At 36.3% G+C, this 16340-nt stretch overlaps 1 protein-coding gene across 1 annotated transcript; it reads right to left on the reverse strand.

Annotated features, from left to right (window-relative positions):
* Positions 1-1015: 1015 nt before the first annotated feature.
* LOC109059958 (low-density lipoprotein receptor-like) lies at positions 1016-10916 on the reverse strand. Its single transcript, XM_042729700.1, has 18 exons — positions 10696-10916; positions 7963-8085; positions 7035-7157; positions 6574-6951; positions 5840-5962; positions 5611-5733; positions 5401-5520; positions 5040-5165; positions 4788-4959; positions 4452-4679; positions 4244-4362; positions 4013-4152; positions 3781-3922; positions 3507-3650; positions 3186-3401; positions 2918-2998; positions 2430-2593; positions 1016-2246 (listed from the first exon to the last, which is right to left on the reverse strand). Exons 1-18 carry the CDS (start codon positions 10751-10753, stop codon positions 2214-2216), a joined length of 2613 nt encoding a protein of 870 aa, XP_042585634.1. The 5' UTR covers positions 10754-10916; the 3' UTR covers positions 1016-2213.
* Between the last annotated feature and the right edge of the window lie 5424 nt (positions 10917-16340).

Raw genomic sequence — 16340 nt, forward strand, 5'->3', positions numbered from 1 at the left:
AATGTAAATAAAGAGTAGCATAACTTTTTCGCATAATTATAGATCAAGCTGATGTTTAATAGGCCTTGAAATCTGATTTAATATTTGCAGTCAAGTCTCCAATCACACAGTTGTGTGACTGATATATATATATATATATATATATATATATATATATATGATCAGCTGTGTAAATGATAGAATGATGATAGAATGTAAGTACAGTAGATGGACTAAATGGCCAAATTAGGAAGATTAACACAAATGAATGTTTTTTTTACCACCAACGATGCACACTTTGAGCTTTGCCTGCAAAATAAAGCCGTGAAGCACTAACATGAAATCCCACCCACCTCATTCCATGCCTGGTTTTCTGGCCAGCCACACAACACTCAAAGATGTGCCAGAAATGTGAGTGATAACAAAACATGTTGGAGGCAGAGCGGTTTGCTCAGTCTCCTTAGTCAAAAACATGTACAGGTCACAGAGGTCCACCCACACACCGGCCCCAAATAATCCAGGGCCCACTTTTCCCAGGATGTATATCATGGTGTCATCCTGTGGTGCAAGTGTGTTTTGAAAACATTTGGGAGCTTTTCCTAGAATTCACTTTCCTGGAAATCACCTCTTTTCCTAGAATGATGTCATTCCTTTGTGGTTTTATGGGCCGCTCCAGTAGGAAAGTGGTCTTATTTTTAAGCATGGTCACATGTAATATAAGGCCTTAAGGTTCACATTTGTGATGTTGCTATTTTGCAGAAGTCATTTTCAGCCTGGGCCTCATGTGCTCCATATGAAGGGATACATTCAGCAGATCTCTGGGGAAGAAATCAACCACTGATCTTCTCATCTGCTGAAACTGATCCTCATAGGGCTGGTGTTTTTATTCTAACTTCATTTTACTGAAGCTATTAATAGTTTCATTCTTTGCAGCTCTAAACTATACTTGAATATTGGATTTTATTTGGATTAATATTTAAGAATAGCCCTGGAAAAGCTAATGATGTTTGTGTCATGACAGAAAACTACAGTCAAGTGAAATCTTCAGATTGTTTATTTCAAGTTAGGATCACACACAGGTCAAGAACAGTTGTGAATGGCTTTTCAGAAAATGCATTACTAGATTAATCAGAATGTACAGAAACATATGATAAATTATTTTTCACAAATGAACAACTGACATGGTACACAGTAAAGCCAATTATCAACCAAAGCTTTAGATTAAAAAAAATAAATAAACATTTCTTTATATACAATACTGCATACTTAAAAAAAATACAAAAGCAAATTACTCCATAATAAACATATTTACATACATTATTTACACAGTTACATCGAGAATGTAAAAACTTGATTACAGTATGTTTGTAATAAAAATGAAGGACATTCTCTGACTCCCTGAATAGTATCTGGCATGAATCACCCACATTTTCACTGCAGTAAAATCATAGAAAAATCATTGGAATCACTGGCTGATATTATAATGAACGTTATAATAGTGAAAGTAAAGTAACCTGGATATCAATACTGCATATTAGAAAGCAGCCAGATATCAAGCTGCTGTTGGACAAAGTCTTTTTATCGTAAACTTCCAGTTTCAGAAGTAACATTGACCATTTTGGCACAAAAATAAGAACTTGATGACTGCAAATGGTGTAAACAACCCCATAAAACATTAGCAAAACCAACTCTGCACAGCTCATGACAGTAAATGGTCCGTTTCTGGCTGAATTTAAATGGACCGAATCTTTAATTAACCTATGAATTAAATTACACAAATGTTTTGGAAAAATAGCATGCAATGTTTTTTGATCCCTGCAAAAAAAAATCTCCTTAAAAAAACTTTAAAATGCATACAATATTTACAATAACTTATCCATGTACCTCTCATGTGAATAAAACCTTGATTTTTAAGTGCTGTTAACATATATCTATATTCATACTTTTTTGTAGAATTTCTATAAAGTGAAGTGCTAAGCAGCCTTGATAAGCTGAGGTTGTTGTTGTCTGAGGTTTCATTTTTTATTTATTTTTTCTTGCGTCAACCGTCAGCTCTGGATTGTTTTTTTTTGTTTGTTTTTTTTTGCATCAAATGCCTCGCGTAAAAAGCGGTTTGTATTCCCCACAGTTCCACAGATGTTGTTTTACTCCAAAACTGACCTCCAAGTACGGAAGACTTCAAATATGGCTCTTGTCTTGAAACGTTGTCAGTTTTGGCATGGACCTCAATGTCATCATATTTCATCATTTATACTCACAATCTGTCTCTGTGAAAGCAAAATAAGACCATCATCATTTTTAGACACAGTAATTACCTAATATACCAGACAGTAGTCTAAGAAGTCTTAATTAGTAAAATGTTTAAAGACATTAGCTAAGGCTCATATGCTAACATGGAGAACATGAATATGTTGTTGTGTAGTCAGTATTTTTTATAAAGTATATTGTACCGGTGGGTAAAAATAGCCATCAGAACTGCCATTTCTGCATAGATGCACCTGGTCCTCTGTAGTCTTTTGATAAACTGGGTTGTCAAAGTGGATGCTGTTAGTATTTTTCTGACGCCATTTTCTCCAGAACAGCACAGCACCACCCACAACCAAACATAGGATTGCTTTAAAAAGATGAAACATTCAAATTAGAATGAGAGTTTTGAAGCAACTGAATAGAAGAGAACAGAAGTGATAACTGTTAAAGATTGATTTATATAGAGCTTGCCATTAGCATGTTGCTAAGCTACCATCAACAACTAATAAACAGAACCAGCCTACATTTGATCCTTTTCAGTAATTGATTTCACTTGGATGTATGTCATAATACGGAGAAGAAAAAAAAGATTTGTTGCTACTTCTGTTACTTTGTGACATTTTTATGACTTTCAGAACACAACACTTTGCTTTTACATTGCTTGTTTAAGCATTAGCATTGAAGCACTCACCAAGAGGAAGCAAAATGTACAAGGCCAACGGTGTGGAAGATGATGATTCAGACACAGCTTTATCAATACCGTAGTGGTCATCTAAGGAGAATTCAAGAAAACTTGTAGAACAGATTGCACACATTTCAGTAAAACTGTAAGATCGTCTTGAAGGTTTCAGGAGATTGGTTTTAAGATTAGGGTTGGGGCTTGGGTTTGTCTAATTTGCTTAAGAAAAGGAGAAGACCGGGAGAGATGATGATGTCTGGGTGGATAAAGCAAGACATACCTGTCTGGGTGGATAAAGGAAGTTTAATTGTGGTTTGGGAAGGGTTGATAGGGACAGCTTGAGTGGGTCGGTTAGGGATCACAGGAGCAGGAGTAGATGAAGGTTGCACATTGGTAGTGGAAGGGCCAGCAGGTTTTGGTGTTGTCTTTGAAGGTACTTGAGGACGACTAGTTGTAACTATTTTGGGCCTTGCAGGAGGTGCTGTTGTGACTACAGCTGTTCAAAATAAAAACACAAACACTGGATGTAGAAATCAGCAGGAATTTTACATTAAAAAATCTTCTAGCCATGTCCTGACAACAAGCACCAAATCTGACTTGCCTTGAACACATTTTCGCATGTCTCTGGCCAACACCATGTTGTCTGGACAGGCACAAGTGTACTTGGGTGAGAATCTATTGATTTGAGGGGCAGCCAGGCACAGGAAATCACAGCCACCGTTGTTGACCCTGCACCAGTTGATTCCTGGAAAGACATTCAGAATACGTTCAGAACTACACTGAAGACTATTTCACAATTTGGATGGAAAATCAATTTGCTGAAAGGTGATTGGGAAGGTACTGTTGAATGGAAGGCTATATAATGGCTAACATACCACTCGGTTGCTTGAGGTTGTGGTACAAGACAATGTCCTCTGGGGATGAGAGGTGTTCGGCAACTTTTGTAATATCTTTTCCAGTAATACGATTTGCACTTAGAATTGCATTACTGCTCACATCTGTCCAAAACACTTTCTCCTAAAAATGACGATGGAGAATACTTGAGTGAGCATACAGGTAACCTCCTGAACAAGGTCAACATCTTTGAAAGGAGTATGAAAGTGTTACCTCAAAAACAGTGAGACCCAGAGGGTGGGCAAGCTTGCCCTGGTCGATGATCAGAGTATGCCGACCATCTCCCTGCATGCTGATGCTGGAGAGAGTGTGTAGTTTGGAGTCGACCCAGTACAGACGCTGGTTCAAAAGGTCTAGGCATGGGACAAGACAAGAAAATGGGTCAGACCAAAGTTTACAAATAGTACACTTTGTGGACAGTTATGTAAGTGGACATGTTCATACCAAGGGTTATTCCGTTGGGCCAGACAATGTTATCTGTAACTAGGGCATGACGGTCCCCTCCATTAAGACCACTTCTCTCGATCTTAGCTGATGTGCCCCAATCAGTCCAGAACATGAAGCTACAACAAATTGGAGAATATTTAATATAGTAAACCACTTGCTTACATAGTTTATCTCGACATTTTAGAGTTTCTGGGACTTGACATACTTCTTAATAGGATCGACAACAATAGCACGCGGCTTGGCCAGGTTTTCTTTGAAGAGAGTCTTGCGCCTGCTTCCGTCCGCTGTTGCTACAGAGATGGTCTTTTTGATACTGTCTGTCCAGTAGATGTTTCCGTGGATCCAGTCGACAGCGATACCTTCCGGTGCATATAAATCACTGCCAATCACAACACTGTGTTGGGAGGAGTTATCTGCTGTATCCATTGGTGCTCTGGGAAAGAAAGACAAAATATGACACCAGGCACTGGTCTGTTGGGTAACAAGCAAATGATCCTCAGAGACCCAAGACTGACCATGAGTCCAAAGATGTATTCTTTACCTGTATATCTTTTTGAGGGATAAATCTGACCAGTAGATCTCCCTGGAAGCAACATTCATATCCAGTGCCACAGCGTTCTTCAGGTTGGGAATGACACGTGTATACTCGCTGCGATCCAGAGTCATCTTCCTTACCTCATGGCGATTGGTGAAAAATAGATAGGGGATGGTTCCTGTAGAACCATGTTTGTGAGTATGAATTTGTCAGTATGCAATTATGGGAAATGACTATTTGGAAGTTTAAAAGATGTACCAATAGCTTTGCAAGCCTTGCTGGCTGGGTCCATCTGGTAGCCATCCTCACACTCACACTTGTAACTTCCCATCTGGTTGACACATATTTGGCTGCAGGTGTCTGGGTCGGCGCACTCATCAATGTCTGAAGAAATCAAACAAAAAAGTGGGCTTGAGGTTAAATGGTAATTCTGTTGCCACTGAATTGACTGGCAGCAACAGCATGGACTTTCTAACCTTATTTCCAGCTTAGAAAAAGCAAATAATTTTAAGGTCCAAATGAAAGCATTCTTTGAACTGGATCTGGACCAAGGTCTGTGGAGCGTAATATGACCAGATTTCCTGATGATTCAGTATGGCAACCAATTTCAGTTTCTTACCTTCACATCGTCTCTTATCCACCAATCGGAAACCAGTAGGACACAGGCACTCGTAACCAATCTTCAGGTCATTACAGATATGAGAGCAGCCCCCATTGTTGTAAACACACTCGTTAGAATCTGTGAATTTGAAAATCACATACTGTACCACAGGTTGGCTTCAGATGAATTTCTAGGCAATGCACCTCTTTGAATGCTGTTTTTACTTACCACATTCTCGTAATGGCTCGTCGGACCAATCCCTACAGTCCCGTTGCTTGTTGCAAACTTTTTCCATGCTGATGCATTCACCACTGCGGCACTTAAACCTGTGTGGTGGCTCACAATGGGTTGCTGAAAATCAGAAAGGAGAAATATAAGTTAGACACATCAGAATAACACCTAAAGCATATATTTTGCATATCAGTTTTGTGTAAAAGGCATAATTTGTATGGTTCACCATTAACACAACCCAGCTCATCACTTAAATCTCTGCAGTCATATACGTGGTTGCACTGCCGGCTGCCATGGATGCAAGATCCGTCACCACATTGGAACTCATCCGGTCGGCATGTGGGCAAGGCTGTTCATATGGAAAAAGAAAAATAGTTATTTATGTCTTGAGGATAAAATGGCAACTGATGCTTTTAAGGTTACGTTGTAACAAAGTGAGAAGCAAAGCAATATCTGCTGTGACTGTGACCAGCTTCCAATTTATCGATTGCTTGGTTTTTATTTATGCTGTGTAGCCCTGCCCACGTGAAATCTCATTGGTCTACAATCCTGCTCCCAATAGCTGTACATTAAACATTGCATTTTTTGATTTTGCATTCAGTGTGGACAGACAATTACCACTGGAAAAAGTTTACAGTAATGCATTTATAATGGAACCCTTAAGGGGCAAGACATTTCTGATGGCTTAAAAGTAGAAATGTGAATCTAGTGTTTTCTATTAACATGTGTATATGTATCCTTCTATATTAAATGTGAACTGTGAAGTTGTCTTTATCATCTTTTCAGTCGTGGTACTGCTATTCAAAGAATGAGTCTTCCTGGTATCCTTGTGTGTACCTTGCAAAGATTATCTGTATTGAGTTCGAAAGAGCTTAACTTGTATTGAACCTGGAACATTCCCTTAAGAATAGCAGCTAGGATAAACTGGCAAATGTAACATCAACAAGTCTTATTTCTTACAGCAGTTTTTCTCATCTGAGTGATCCAAGCAATCTTCTCCCCCGTCGCATTTCCAGCTACTGTGTATGCATTCTCCACTGCCGCAATGGAATTCCATAGAGGAGCAGGGATTTTTGGAAGGTTTAGGCGTCCCTGGACTGCATTTCTGAGGCGATTCGTCTGAGCCATCGGCACAGTCGGCATCTCCATCACATACCCACAGTCGAGGCACACACTGTGCATTGTTGCACCTGAAGGAGCTGGAGCCACACGTGGTGGGTGGACAGGAGACTTCATCACTGCCATCATCGCAGTCTCTCTCATCATCACACACAAACGCGGCACTCACACACTGGCTGTTGCCGCAGCTGAACTCGCCATCCCGACACTGTCGAGGAGCTATAAGTGGTGATGGAGATTTTAAACATACATGCACACTGGCAGCATCATGAAGATACACATGACTTCAAGATGTCACTCACCACAGCCTTCCTCATCTGCACCGTTCTCACAGTCTGCTTTGCCATCACACTTCCAGCTCTTTGGCACACACTGGTTGAGTCGCCCACCACAGCTGAATTCACTGGGTCTGCAGGTCTTGGCCACTGAAAAGAGAGGGAAAAATAAGATTTTTACATTTTCTGAAGAAAATATGAGTGGTGCCTAGCTAGGGGTGAAGCTTTACACTGAAGCTCGGAGCAGGCAGCTATGGTAAGAGGCATGACATTTCCCGACCAGGCGCCGAGTGCTGCCAATCACAACACACACTGACCCAGCTAACCAATCAAAGCACATTTCGTATTTCAGAAGGCGGGCCTTCATTTGATACAGGAACTATTCGAGCCGTTTTTTCCAGACTGGGGAGAGAAGTGTTGTAATAATGTAAAATATGTGAAAAATAATGTGTTTTTCGAACAAATGAGAGCCTTTTCTAGTACACCCCTGAAACAAAATCAAGACTTTGTAAAAGAGCATAATAGGACCCCTTTAATTGTCCATGCTTATTTTTACATTTATATGACCTTTTTACACTTAGATAACCTAGCGCTCATTTAGTTGTTAACATCACTAAAAATGTAATAACACTCTTAAATGTAAAATGCATAATCTCAAAATGTTTTTTTTTTTAAATGTTCAAAATAATGCATTTTATTATCAGTGATAGCTTGTTTAAAACTCCCTACCACCTCCTTTAGGGTAGTTTAGGGAATTCATTTTTTTAACCTGTGACCACAAAAAGGAAAAAGGAGTTTTGTATACATTTCTTTATCCAATAAGATTGTAGAATTTTCCTCTATGGATTAACACGGTTAACCACATTTACATCATTTGCACCTAGCATCATTAATGTTACACCAACATACTTTCTCTTCAGGAAAACTGACTTATCTTAGATGGAGGAACACTTACAGCAGGCAGCAGGAAGTTCATCAGTGCCGTCACCACAGTCATCAGTTTCATCACATACCCATCTTGATGTGATACACTTTCCATTGCCGCACTGATATTGCCGTGGTTCACAAGTGAAAACACCTGTCAGATATAGACATAAGTGATGCTTCACATAAGTGACACATTATCCAACACACTAAGCATGTTATTTTAGTCATTTGAGGTCACAGAGATAACAAGCTAAAGTACTAGAGATCGAGAACTGATTGAATCACTTTTGCTTTTCACCTTAGCCTTAACATGGTAGCATATCAGTGTGCACAATCTAGTGCTAACACTGGTAACTATGTTATCCTGGTACACCCAGGCATGATTTACTGATTGTGACATGTATGTACAAAGATGGTGTCAAGTTTTTCCTGCTTTGTAATCTAAAAGAGCCTGTATGGGTGTCAATGCCAGTAAGGTGCAGTCTTCTAGCTCTGAGAAACATGACTCCAATGATCTTAAAGACAGCTCCATCACCATTTATGTCATACACAAACAAAAAGAAACATGCTCTTGACACTGGCTGGAAGCAACAATGGCCGGATTTTAATTGAAGTAGTAGAAAACCTTTAAATTGATAATCAATCAAAGATACCTAAAGACACTCTCCCTAACCACCCAGTGTTATTCAAGCAGAAGTGGAAGAGTCCTGTGACGTTCATTAGTTAGCATTCATAGTTGCCAGGGGGATAATGATGTGTTGATAATGGCCTTTTGATGGCTTAAGCCCACAGCTCAATGGATCTGGGACAGCTATTTCTGAAAACAAACGTGGAGGTCGCAAATGAATTCAATCACTGATTTAAATTCATAATTGTGACATTGGGGAAATAATTCCAAGATTATTACAATTTGAACCTTTATGCTATTTTTTTTTTTTTTTTTACTAACAAAGTAGCAAAATCACTTTAACACAACCTTAAGTGGCTTATTACTTTTGTAAGAAAAAAAAACAGATATATTCAAAAAACAATTAATATAACATATTATTGGATAAATATTTATAATATTTAAAATGAATCATCAGAAAGTTCATTAGTCTTTCCGTATTCTGTTGCCAAGCAGCGTAGCAACTTCACCCATTAATATAGAAAAATATTAACTTTATAGCGACCGTTTTACAACACCTTGCAGTTTGACTCATCCAATCAGAATTCAGAGTTGGATCATTCTATTTTATAATGCAAACAGAAAATGATTAATGATTACTCAAATGTAAATGTCGACAGGTCTTATCAGTATTTAAAGACAATCCTTCCATTGATATAAACCTGTTTATGACCTTGGGTTGACATCTTACATCTTTTATGTCTGGGCGATCTTTTCTGGTTTCATTGATTAATTCAAACGTAATGTTTTGCCTTGAATAGGGTGTTTTGCCAGGAATAGGTTACATTTCACAATCAAAATTAAATACATAAGTAAATAAAAAAATTATAAAGAAATTAGAAATTTAATTTTGCATAATGAAAAGCCTGACTTCAAGGCTATTAAGTTTGCTGTTATCACCAACAGCAATTATTATAATGCATGTATTTTGAGGTGAAACATGACCTAGTACATATTTTCCCACATAGTAAAACCTGTTTCACTTAACTGAACCTAAAGTCAAATTGTGGTTATTTACATACTGAACTATCAGCTTAATTTTATGTAGCACAGTCCAAAAAGCTCCAAGAACAAATTATTTCTAAGCATAATCTAGAGATATAAGCCTATCTATGACCACATAACTGCAATCACACCCAAACATAGCTACACCTTCTCCACTAATGAAGACAGTTCTATATGGTTTCATTGTGTTTTAATGATTTTTATACCTTTTTTTCTGCAGTGCTGTGCTGTGCTGTGCTATTCAAGTATTCCTTTGCAAAAACTTTAAATCTACACCAGTACCAATCCAACAAGACTCAAACATTTCAAACCAACACTGAGATACCAAACAACATAATCATAGAAATTGTGTCTCCTTTAAACCTTAGGTAAGATAGGTAATGCATCTTTTTGGTAGAAAATAGGTTTGCATGGGAAGCCAGTTCCTCATGCCACGAATCTACTACTACGGTCTTTGTGACATCATACACTGTAAATGATTTAGAACTTCTGGGAAAGGCATGTGTGCGAAAATACTATGGAATGAGGCCCCTATAGCAGACATGGACAGTATAGACACATGTGGTTACTGTAAGGCAATACTGTGATTTGTCCTGCTTAGTGAGGTTGGAGAATTCCAGTTGAGCAAAACAGAAGCGAACTATGTAATGGTTTGCATTCTGTAGAAAGCAATAACAGCTTTGAAATACAACATTTCAGGATATATTTCTATAAACATTATAGGAGCCAAAAAGCAGGAAGGAATTAAGTTAACGTCATGCATAAAGGGAAATACTGTATTGTGTAATGGATTCATTAATGCAGAATATACATATACATAGGCTACATTGACTATATTAAACAATTATATATATTTATTTATTTATTTATTTTTTCTTTGGTTGATTCAATTTTATAGACCAGATTAGCCACTTTTAAAATTACAATATAACTCACAAATCATATATAAAGTAAGCGTAATATGTTATCTGAATGGCACTTTACAAGTGAAGGATACTGAAAACAATCTCTATATGGGTTAAATTGATTTATATACTAATTAAAATAATTATGATCATTAAAGATTCCTAAAGAGACTGGTGTACTCACCTGTTTGAGCAGGACAGAAGAAAGTAACTGCCAGTAAAAGTGTTAATGAGCTCTCCATAGTCTCTCAATGAGCTGCTTAAAGCCCCTGACTTTTCTGTTTGTTGTGTAGGTCAGGTTTTTATTGTGGATGTTTGTATTAAATAAATAGTTCTGATAAAGCAGATGCACTCTTGTTCATCTGACGCTGAGGGGAAATGTATACTTTAGAAGAGGTGCACCCAGATATTTGTGTTGTGTTGAATGGATGCGTAGAGTGGGCGGGGCTTCGTGACGTGTTCGGAATTCGGTGGTGTGATTTAAGAGTTGCTCAATCGAGGGCGTGGTCAAACGCAGTCCACGCCCATCCCAAACAATTCTGCTCCACAAGTTTCTAGGTAGAAGAGGATTAAGAAAACTCCAGCAATTACCTGCGCATCACTCATGTGGGGAAACAATAACAATGCGAAAAAAGGGATGACTGATCTGATAAACTGTAGCAATTAAGACATTGCAAACATGTACATCTGCTCTACCCTGCCAAACTAGCTCTCAAGGCTGACAGAAGTCATAAAACTAAATAATATATCATAAATCTAAACCACATCCGTATTTCTGTGACCGTGACACATTTGGAATATAAAGACTAAGTTAAAGGTCACATGCGTAGAATTAGAGTAAAGGAAAGCCGCAGTCATAAACACATTATAGACTTGCTTGTCAGTAAATTCTTCCTCAGTTATCTGTGTTTTGAGTTCAGAAGACTATTTATGATTATTATACAGATGCATAGCTTAAAACATAACTTAAAACAACATTTAGACACCTTTTATAAAAAATGGAACTGAATAATATAACATTTTTATTTATCTTATGGTTTATAAATACTGTGGACACATTATCTAATGGTTAACTGGAAATTCGCTGTGATGTAAAAACACTGTGGATAAAGGACTCGATGTGTAGCCTTGAACTAGTAGCCCAAACGTCATCAGAACACAGTCTTCTTAACCCAGCACTGGCTCAGCTACAAAACAGGCCACTGCTGTCCTGTCCTGTCTTGAATAGATTTCATGACGTTGTAGCCAGTGGTCGAATTGTAAAAAAAAAAAAAATTCAGGTGGGATGGTGTGGTCAGTTTCTTTTTTCATTCTACATAATGATTACAAAATGTGTCTAATTTTTAAAAAGGATTTTATTTAATTAATAATTAGCTTTATTAAATAAATAAGCTTTTTTTTTTTTTACTTCTTGGGCCTGAAATGGAGGAATTTTGGTCAATACTGATAATTAAACAATATTTTGCTAAATGTGCTTTTGTGCTGAAGCCTTGGCTGGTTTAGGCCTGTCATAGATAAATAATGATGACAATAAAATCACCTGTAGGTGGGAGCAAACCCCTGTTTTGATAAATGATTTATTGAATCGTTCAAATCAAACGATTCGTTCAAAACGGCTGATTCGATTAGAAACGAAACAAGCCTGCGTCTCAGTGTGCATACTATCCATTCTACATTTTATGTGATATTAGTCATTTTCAATACTATTTAGGGCAGATAGGCTGGATAGTATGCACACTGGGACGCAGGGAAAGTGTCCATCTGAATGAGTCGTTGAATCACTGGCTCACTTGATTCGTTCAAAAACTGATTCATTCAAGGAACGAAACACCGCGTTACTATGTATGCACTGTTGTATAAAATTAATAGTACTACTGATATTCAGAAAAGTACATTGATTGTGCAATGAATATAAAAACATACATGGGTATTTTTTTTTTTTAATTGCTTGAATTATATGGTTATTTTACCTGTGTTCTAATAGACTTCATCGCGCAGTGAATGCTTTTGGACTCTCAAGACTATGGTGGACTAAACCTGCAAAAACAATAAATAAATAAATATGCAAATAAATAAATAAATGTGTGTATAAATACACCCATTCTTGTTTAAATGCATATATAAATAATTAAACGTGTGATGAAAGTAGCCAAATAAATTAAATATATTGGTGGGCAAATAGGAAATGCTAAACTCATCTGAACTCTTTTCTTTTAATCACTCATTTATTTCTGAATGTAGTTTCACATTTATTTTTCCTCAGTGGGGCATGTCATAGCTGGGGGCGGGGCTTTCCCTCTGACAGGAAATGCATGTAAATCCAGTATAGTCCACTTAAAGGCAGCATTTTCTTTCTGGTAACTTACTGTAATTTTATTGTATGGCACAAATACTTAATTTTGTTGTACTCTGTGCAATGACAATAAAGGAATCTAATCTAGTGTATTTTTTTTATTTTATTTTAGAGTGTCATTTAACTTGCCATAAATGTGTTTACAGTAAAATAATTTTTAACTGTAAAATAGTTTATTATTGTGTTAATGTTTTGGTCTTTTCTCGAGTAATGCAACAGAAAACAACAGAAAATATACTGTTATACTGTAAAGTTTACTGTAATTGGTTTGGTTCACTTTTAAGTTACTGTAAAGCTATATACACAAATTGTCAAATTAGCAGTTCCATTAAACATCAATGAAAAAAAACAAACACACAAAAAAATATATAGCTGCAAGCAGCAATTACCGGGGTTCAAGCATTTTAAGGCCTTTAAGGTGGTATGCTTTTAGGGTCTAGGCCAACCAAAATGGAGAATAGGCTCACAGACACATACACACAAAAATGAAATGGTTAAACTATTATATTAATACTCAATAAGCATGCTTACACATACACAGAGAGAGAGACACACACACATGCACAGACCTACATGCACACACATTTTATTGCAGATATAGGTATTTGAAATAAATGATAGGTGACACTATACTTATTGCAAGTCTTCTCTTTTAAAGAGTTAAGATGTCATTTTCAGATTTCACTGTAATCAAAATCTGTCATAATTGTAAAAACTGATGTGTCTGTATGAACAAAATGGTAAACTTAGACTAACAGTGATTTTATAATATTTAAGCTTGAATCCATCAAACCTATGAACAGTACTGTCATAGTTAGTTGAATGAGCCCATTGGTGGTCTTATGCTGCCATCATGCAATGTCTCATACAACACTGTGTTTAACTTTTATAACTATTATAGTGTTATTTTTTTCTTGCCCAATCTCTCTTAAATTTTGCATACTTAATTAGAATGAAATTATGCATCATTTTACACAGGTTTGAGAGACATTATGGGCTTTTTTCTTTTAGGATTTTAGGACTTTGGGTACACAAGGTAAAGAACATATTATAAAATGACACATTTATAGTTGTCCTAATGCAAATGTTCAACATTTTGTTTTTGATAATTATTAACCTAGACAGTGGAATATATAAAAGTAAGTTTTTATTGAATTTGATTTGTATTTGAAATTATTTACAAAAAAAATATTTTTGTGTCTAGTCCTCGGTTTTTAACTCAAAATCAATCAAATCAGTGCAGTACTATTCTCTAGACTCTTACAGTGTAGATATGAATTTACAGTTTAATTTAATAAATATAAAAATTCTAAAAGGTGTGCATTATAACAGAGACCTACATGAACACTTCACAGTTGGTTGTGTTTCTGTAAGTCATTCTCCTCAAATGCTATTGAGCTTTAAATTATGATATATTTTGTGTTTGAACCCATTCAGTAGTGAAATAAACATATTTATATATGATTTGACAGATGTTTTTCATAAATATCAAAAATCTAAAAGGTGTGCATTATAACTGAGAACTACATGAACACTTCACAGCTGGTTGTGTTACTAAGTCATTTTGCTCAAATGTTATTGAAGTTAGAAAAGTGTATACCAATGTCATAATGTAACTTGAACTTTAGAGACGGCCCCTAGATTTGCGAATCTCGACCGTCGGGAAATGACACCTCTGGCCTTTCCGTTGGGACGTTTGTAAAGTCACAGATACTGTACGGACAATACGGCTCAGTTTTTCTATGTATTTTGCTTTGTTGAACTGCAAAAGTGACTTTAAGTGGGCTATACTGGATTTACATGTATTTCCTGTCAGAGGGAAAGCCACGCCCCCTGCTATGACACCACCGACCAAGTCCATGGTTGACACCTCATTAGCATGTTGTGCAGAGGAAAAATAAATGTGAAACTACATTTAGAAATAAATGAGTGATTAACAGAAAACAGTTAGGATGAGTATAGTATTTCCTTACCCATTTTCCATTTGGCCCCCAATTTATTTAATTTATTTGACTACTTTAATCACACGTTTAATTATTTATATATGTATTTAAACATGAATATGTGTATTTATACACAGATTTATTTATTTATTTGCTTATTTATTTATTTATTTATTGTTTTTGCAGGTTTAGTCCTCCATACAAGACATGTTTTTGTTTGGTTTCTGCAAAGTCGGTGACTTGATAAAGTCAGCTCTCCTATCGTCTCTCAATCCCTCACAGTTACACATACAGCACAATAACATTATGTCAGGGGAATGTTTTTCAATTCTAGTGAAGGTAAAATCATACCTTTTATGTTGTCTTCTTTTTAAAGAAATTCAAAAGTTGCGCTTGAACCAAAAACGAGCTTCTGCTCGTGAGCATCTTGTTACAGAACCAAGTTCTGATTGTTATTTGTGAATTATCATTTAGTAGATCATTTTAACATTTAATTTGCATGTTAAGTTTTACATAATACACGTTATAAATCTAAAGGGGATGGTAAGCGGGGATGGTGCTTTTACTGAGGGGATGCTTTTGGTAATTTTCTTCAACCAGGGGGATGCCATCCCCACATCCCCCCTCAGCTCAAGCCCTGGCTGTAGTTTAATGTTTAGATTTAATGTTTAGTAATTGAGGTCAAGATTTTCCTCTACAGGCATGTTTGGTCCTGGAATGCCAGAAATAATGTTAAGTTGCTTAAAGCAGATCATAAAATATAAACAGACTTTCCCTGACTTTGGTACAAGGGGAAAATATTTGCAAGTTGGAGCTGGTGGCCCCTTGAACCAGTTCTGCTAAATTCTGTGTTGGTCTTTGATGGGAATCACACATGATCATTCAGATCAAAGCAATACAAACATTGTAGTAGCTTCACAGTGGCTGCCAATCTACAAAAACAAAAAACATCTGTAGCCATAAAAATGTAGTCGTAAAGTCAGAATGAGTATACTCCAAAATAAATAAATAAATAAATTAATTAATTAAAAAAAAAATATGTACAAATATCATGTGATTTAGCATTCAAATGTTTGTGGTTGGTAAGTCTCTAATGCTCGCACAGGCTGCATTTGATCAAAATACAGTAAAAACATTATTATTGTGAAATATTATTGCAATTTAAAATAATCATTTTCTATTTTGCTCTATTTAAAAATGCAGTTTATTTCTGTGATGCAAAGCATCATTACTCTTACATACATCTTACATTACATAAGTCTTCAGTGTCACATGATCCCACAGAAATCATTCTGATATAATGATTTGCTGCTCAATAAACATTTTAGTTATAAGTGTTAAAACAGTTGTGCTGCTTCCTATTTTTGAGGAAACCATGATACATTTTTTGCAGGATTCTTTGACGAATAGAAATTAAAAAACAAACAGTATTTATTTGAAATAGAAATTTTTGTAACATTATAAATGGATTTACTGTCACTTTTGATCAACCTAATTCATCCTTGCTGAATAAAGGTATATTTCTTTAAAACC

Source organism: Cyprinus carpio, chromosome A3 (assembly GCF_018340385.1).
Source record: "Cyprinus carpio isolate SPL01 chromosome A3, ASM1834038v1, whole genome shotgun sequence".
In the NCBI taxonomy this organism is placed as follows: domain Eukaryota; kingdom Metazoa; phylum Chordata; class Actinopteri; order Cypriniformes; family Cyprinidae; genus Cyprinus; species Cyprinus carpio.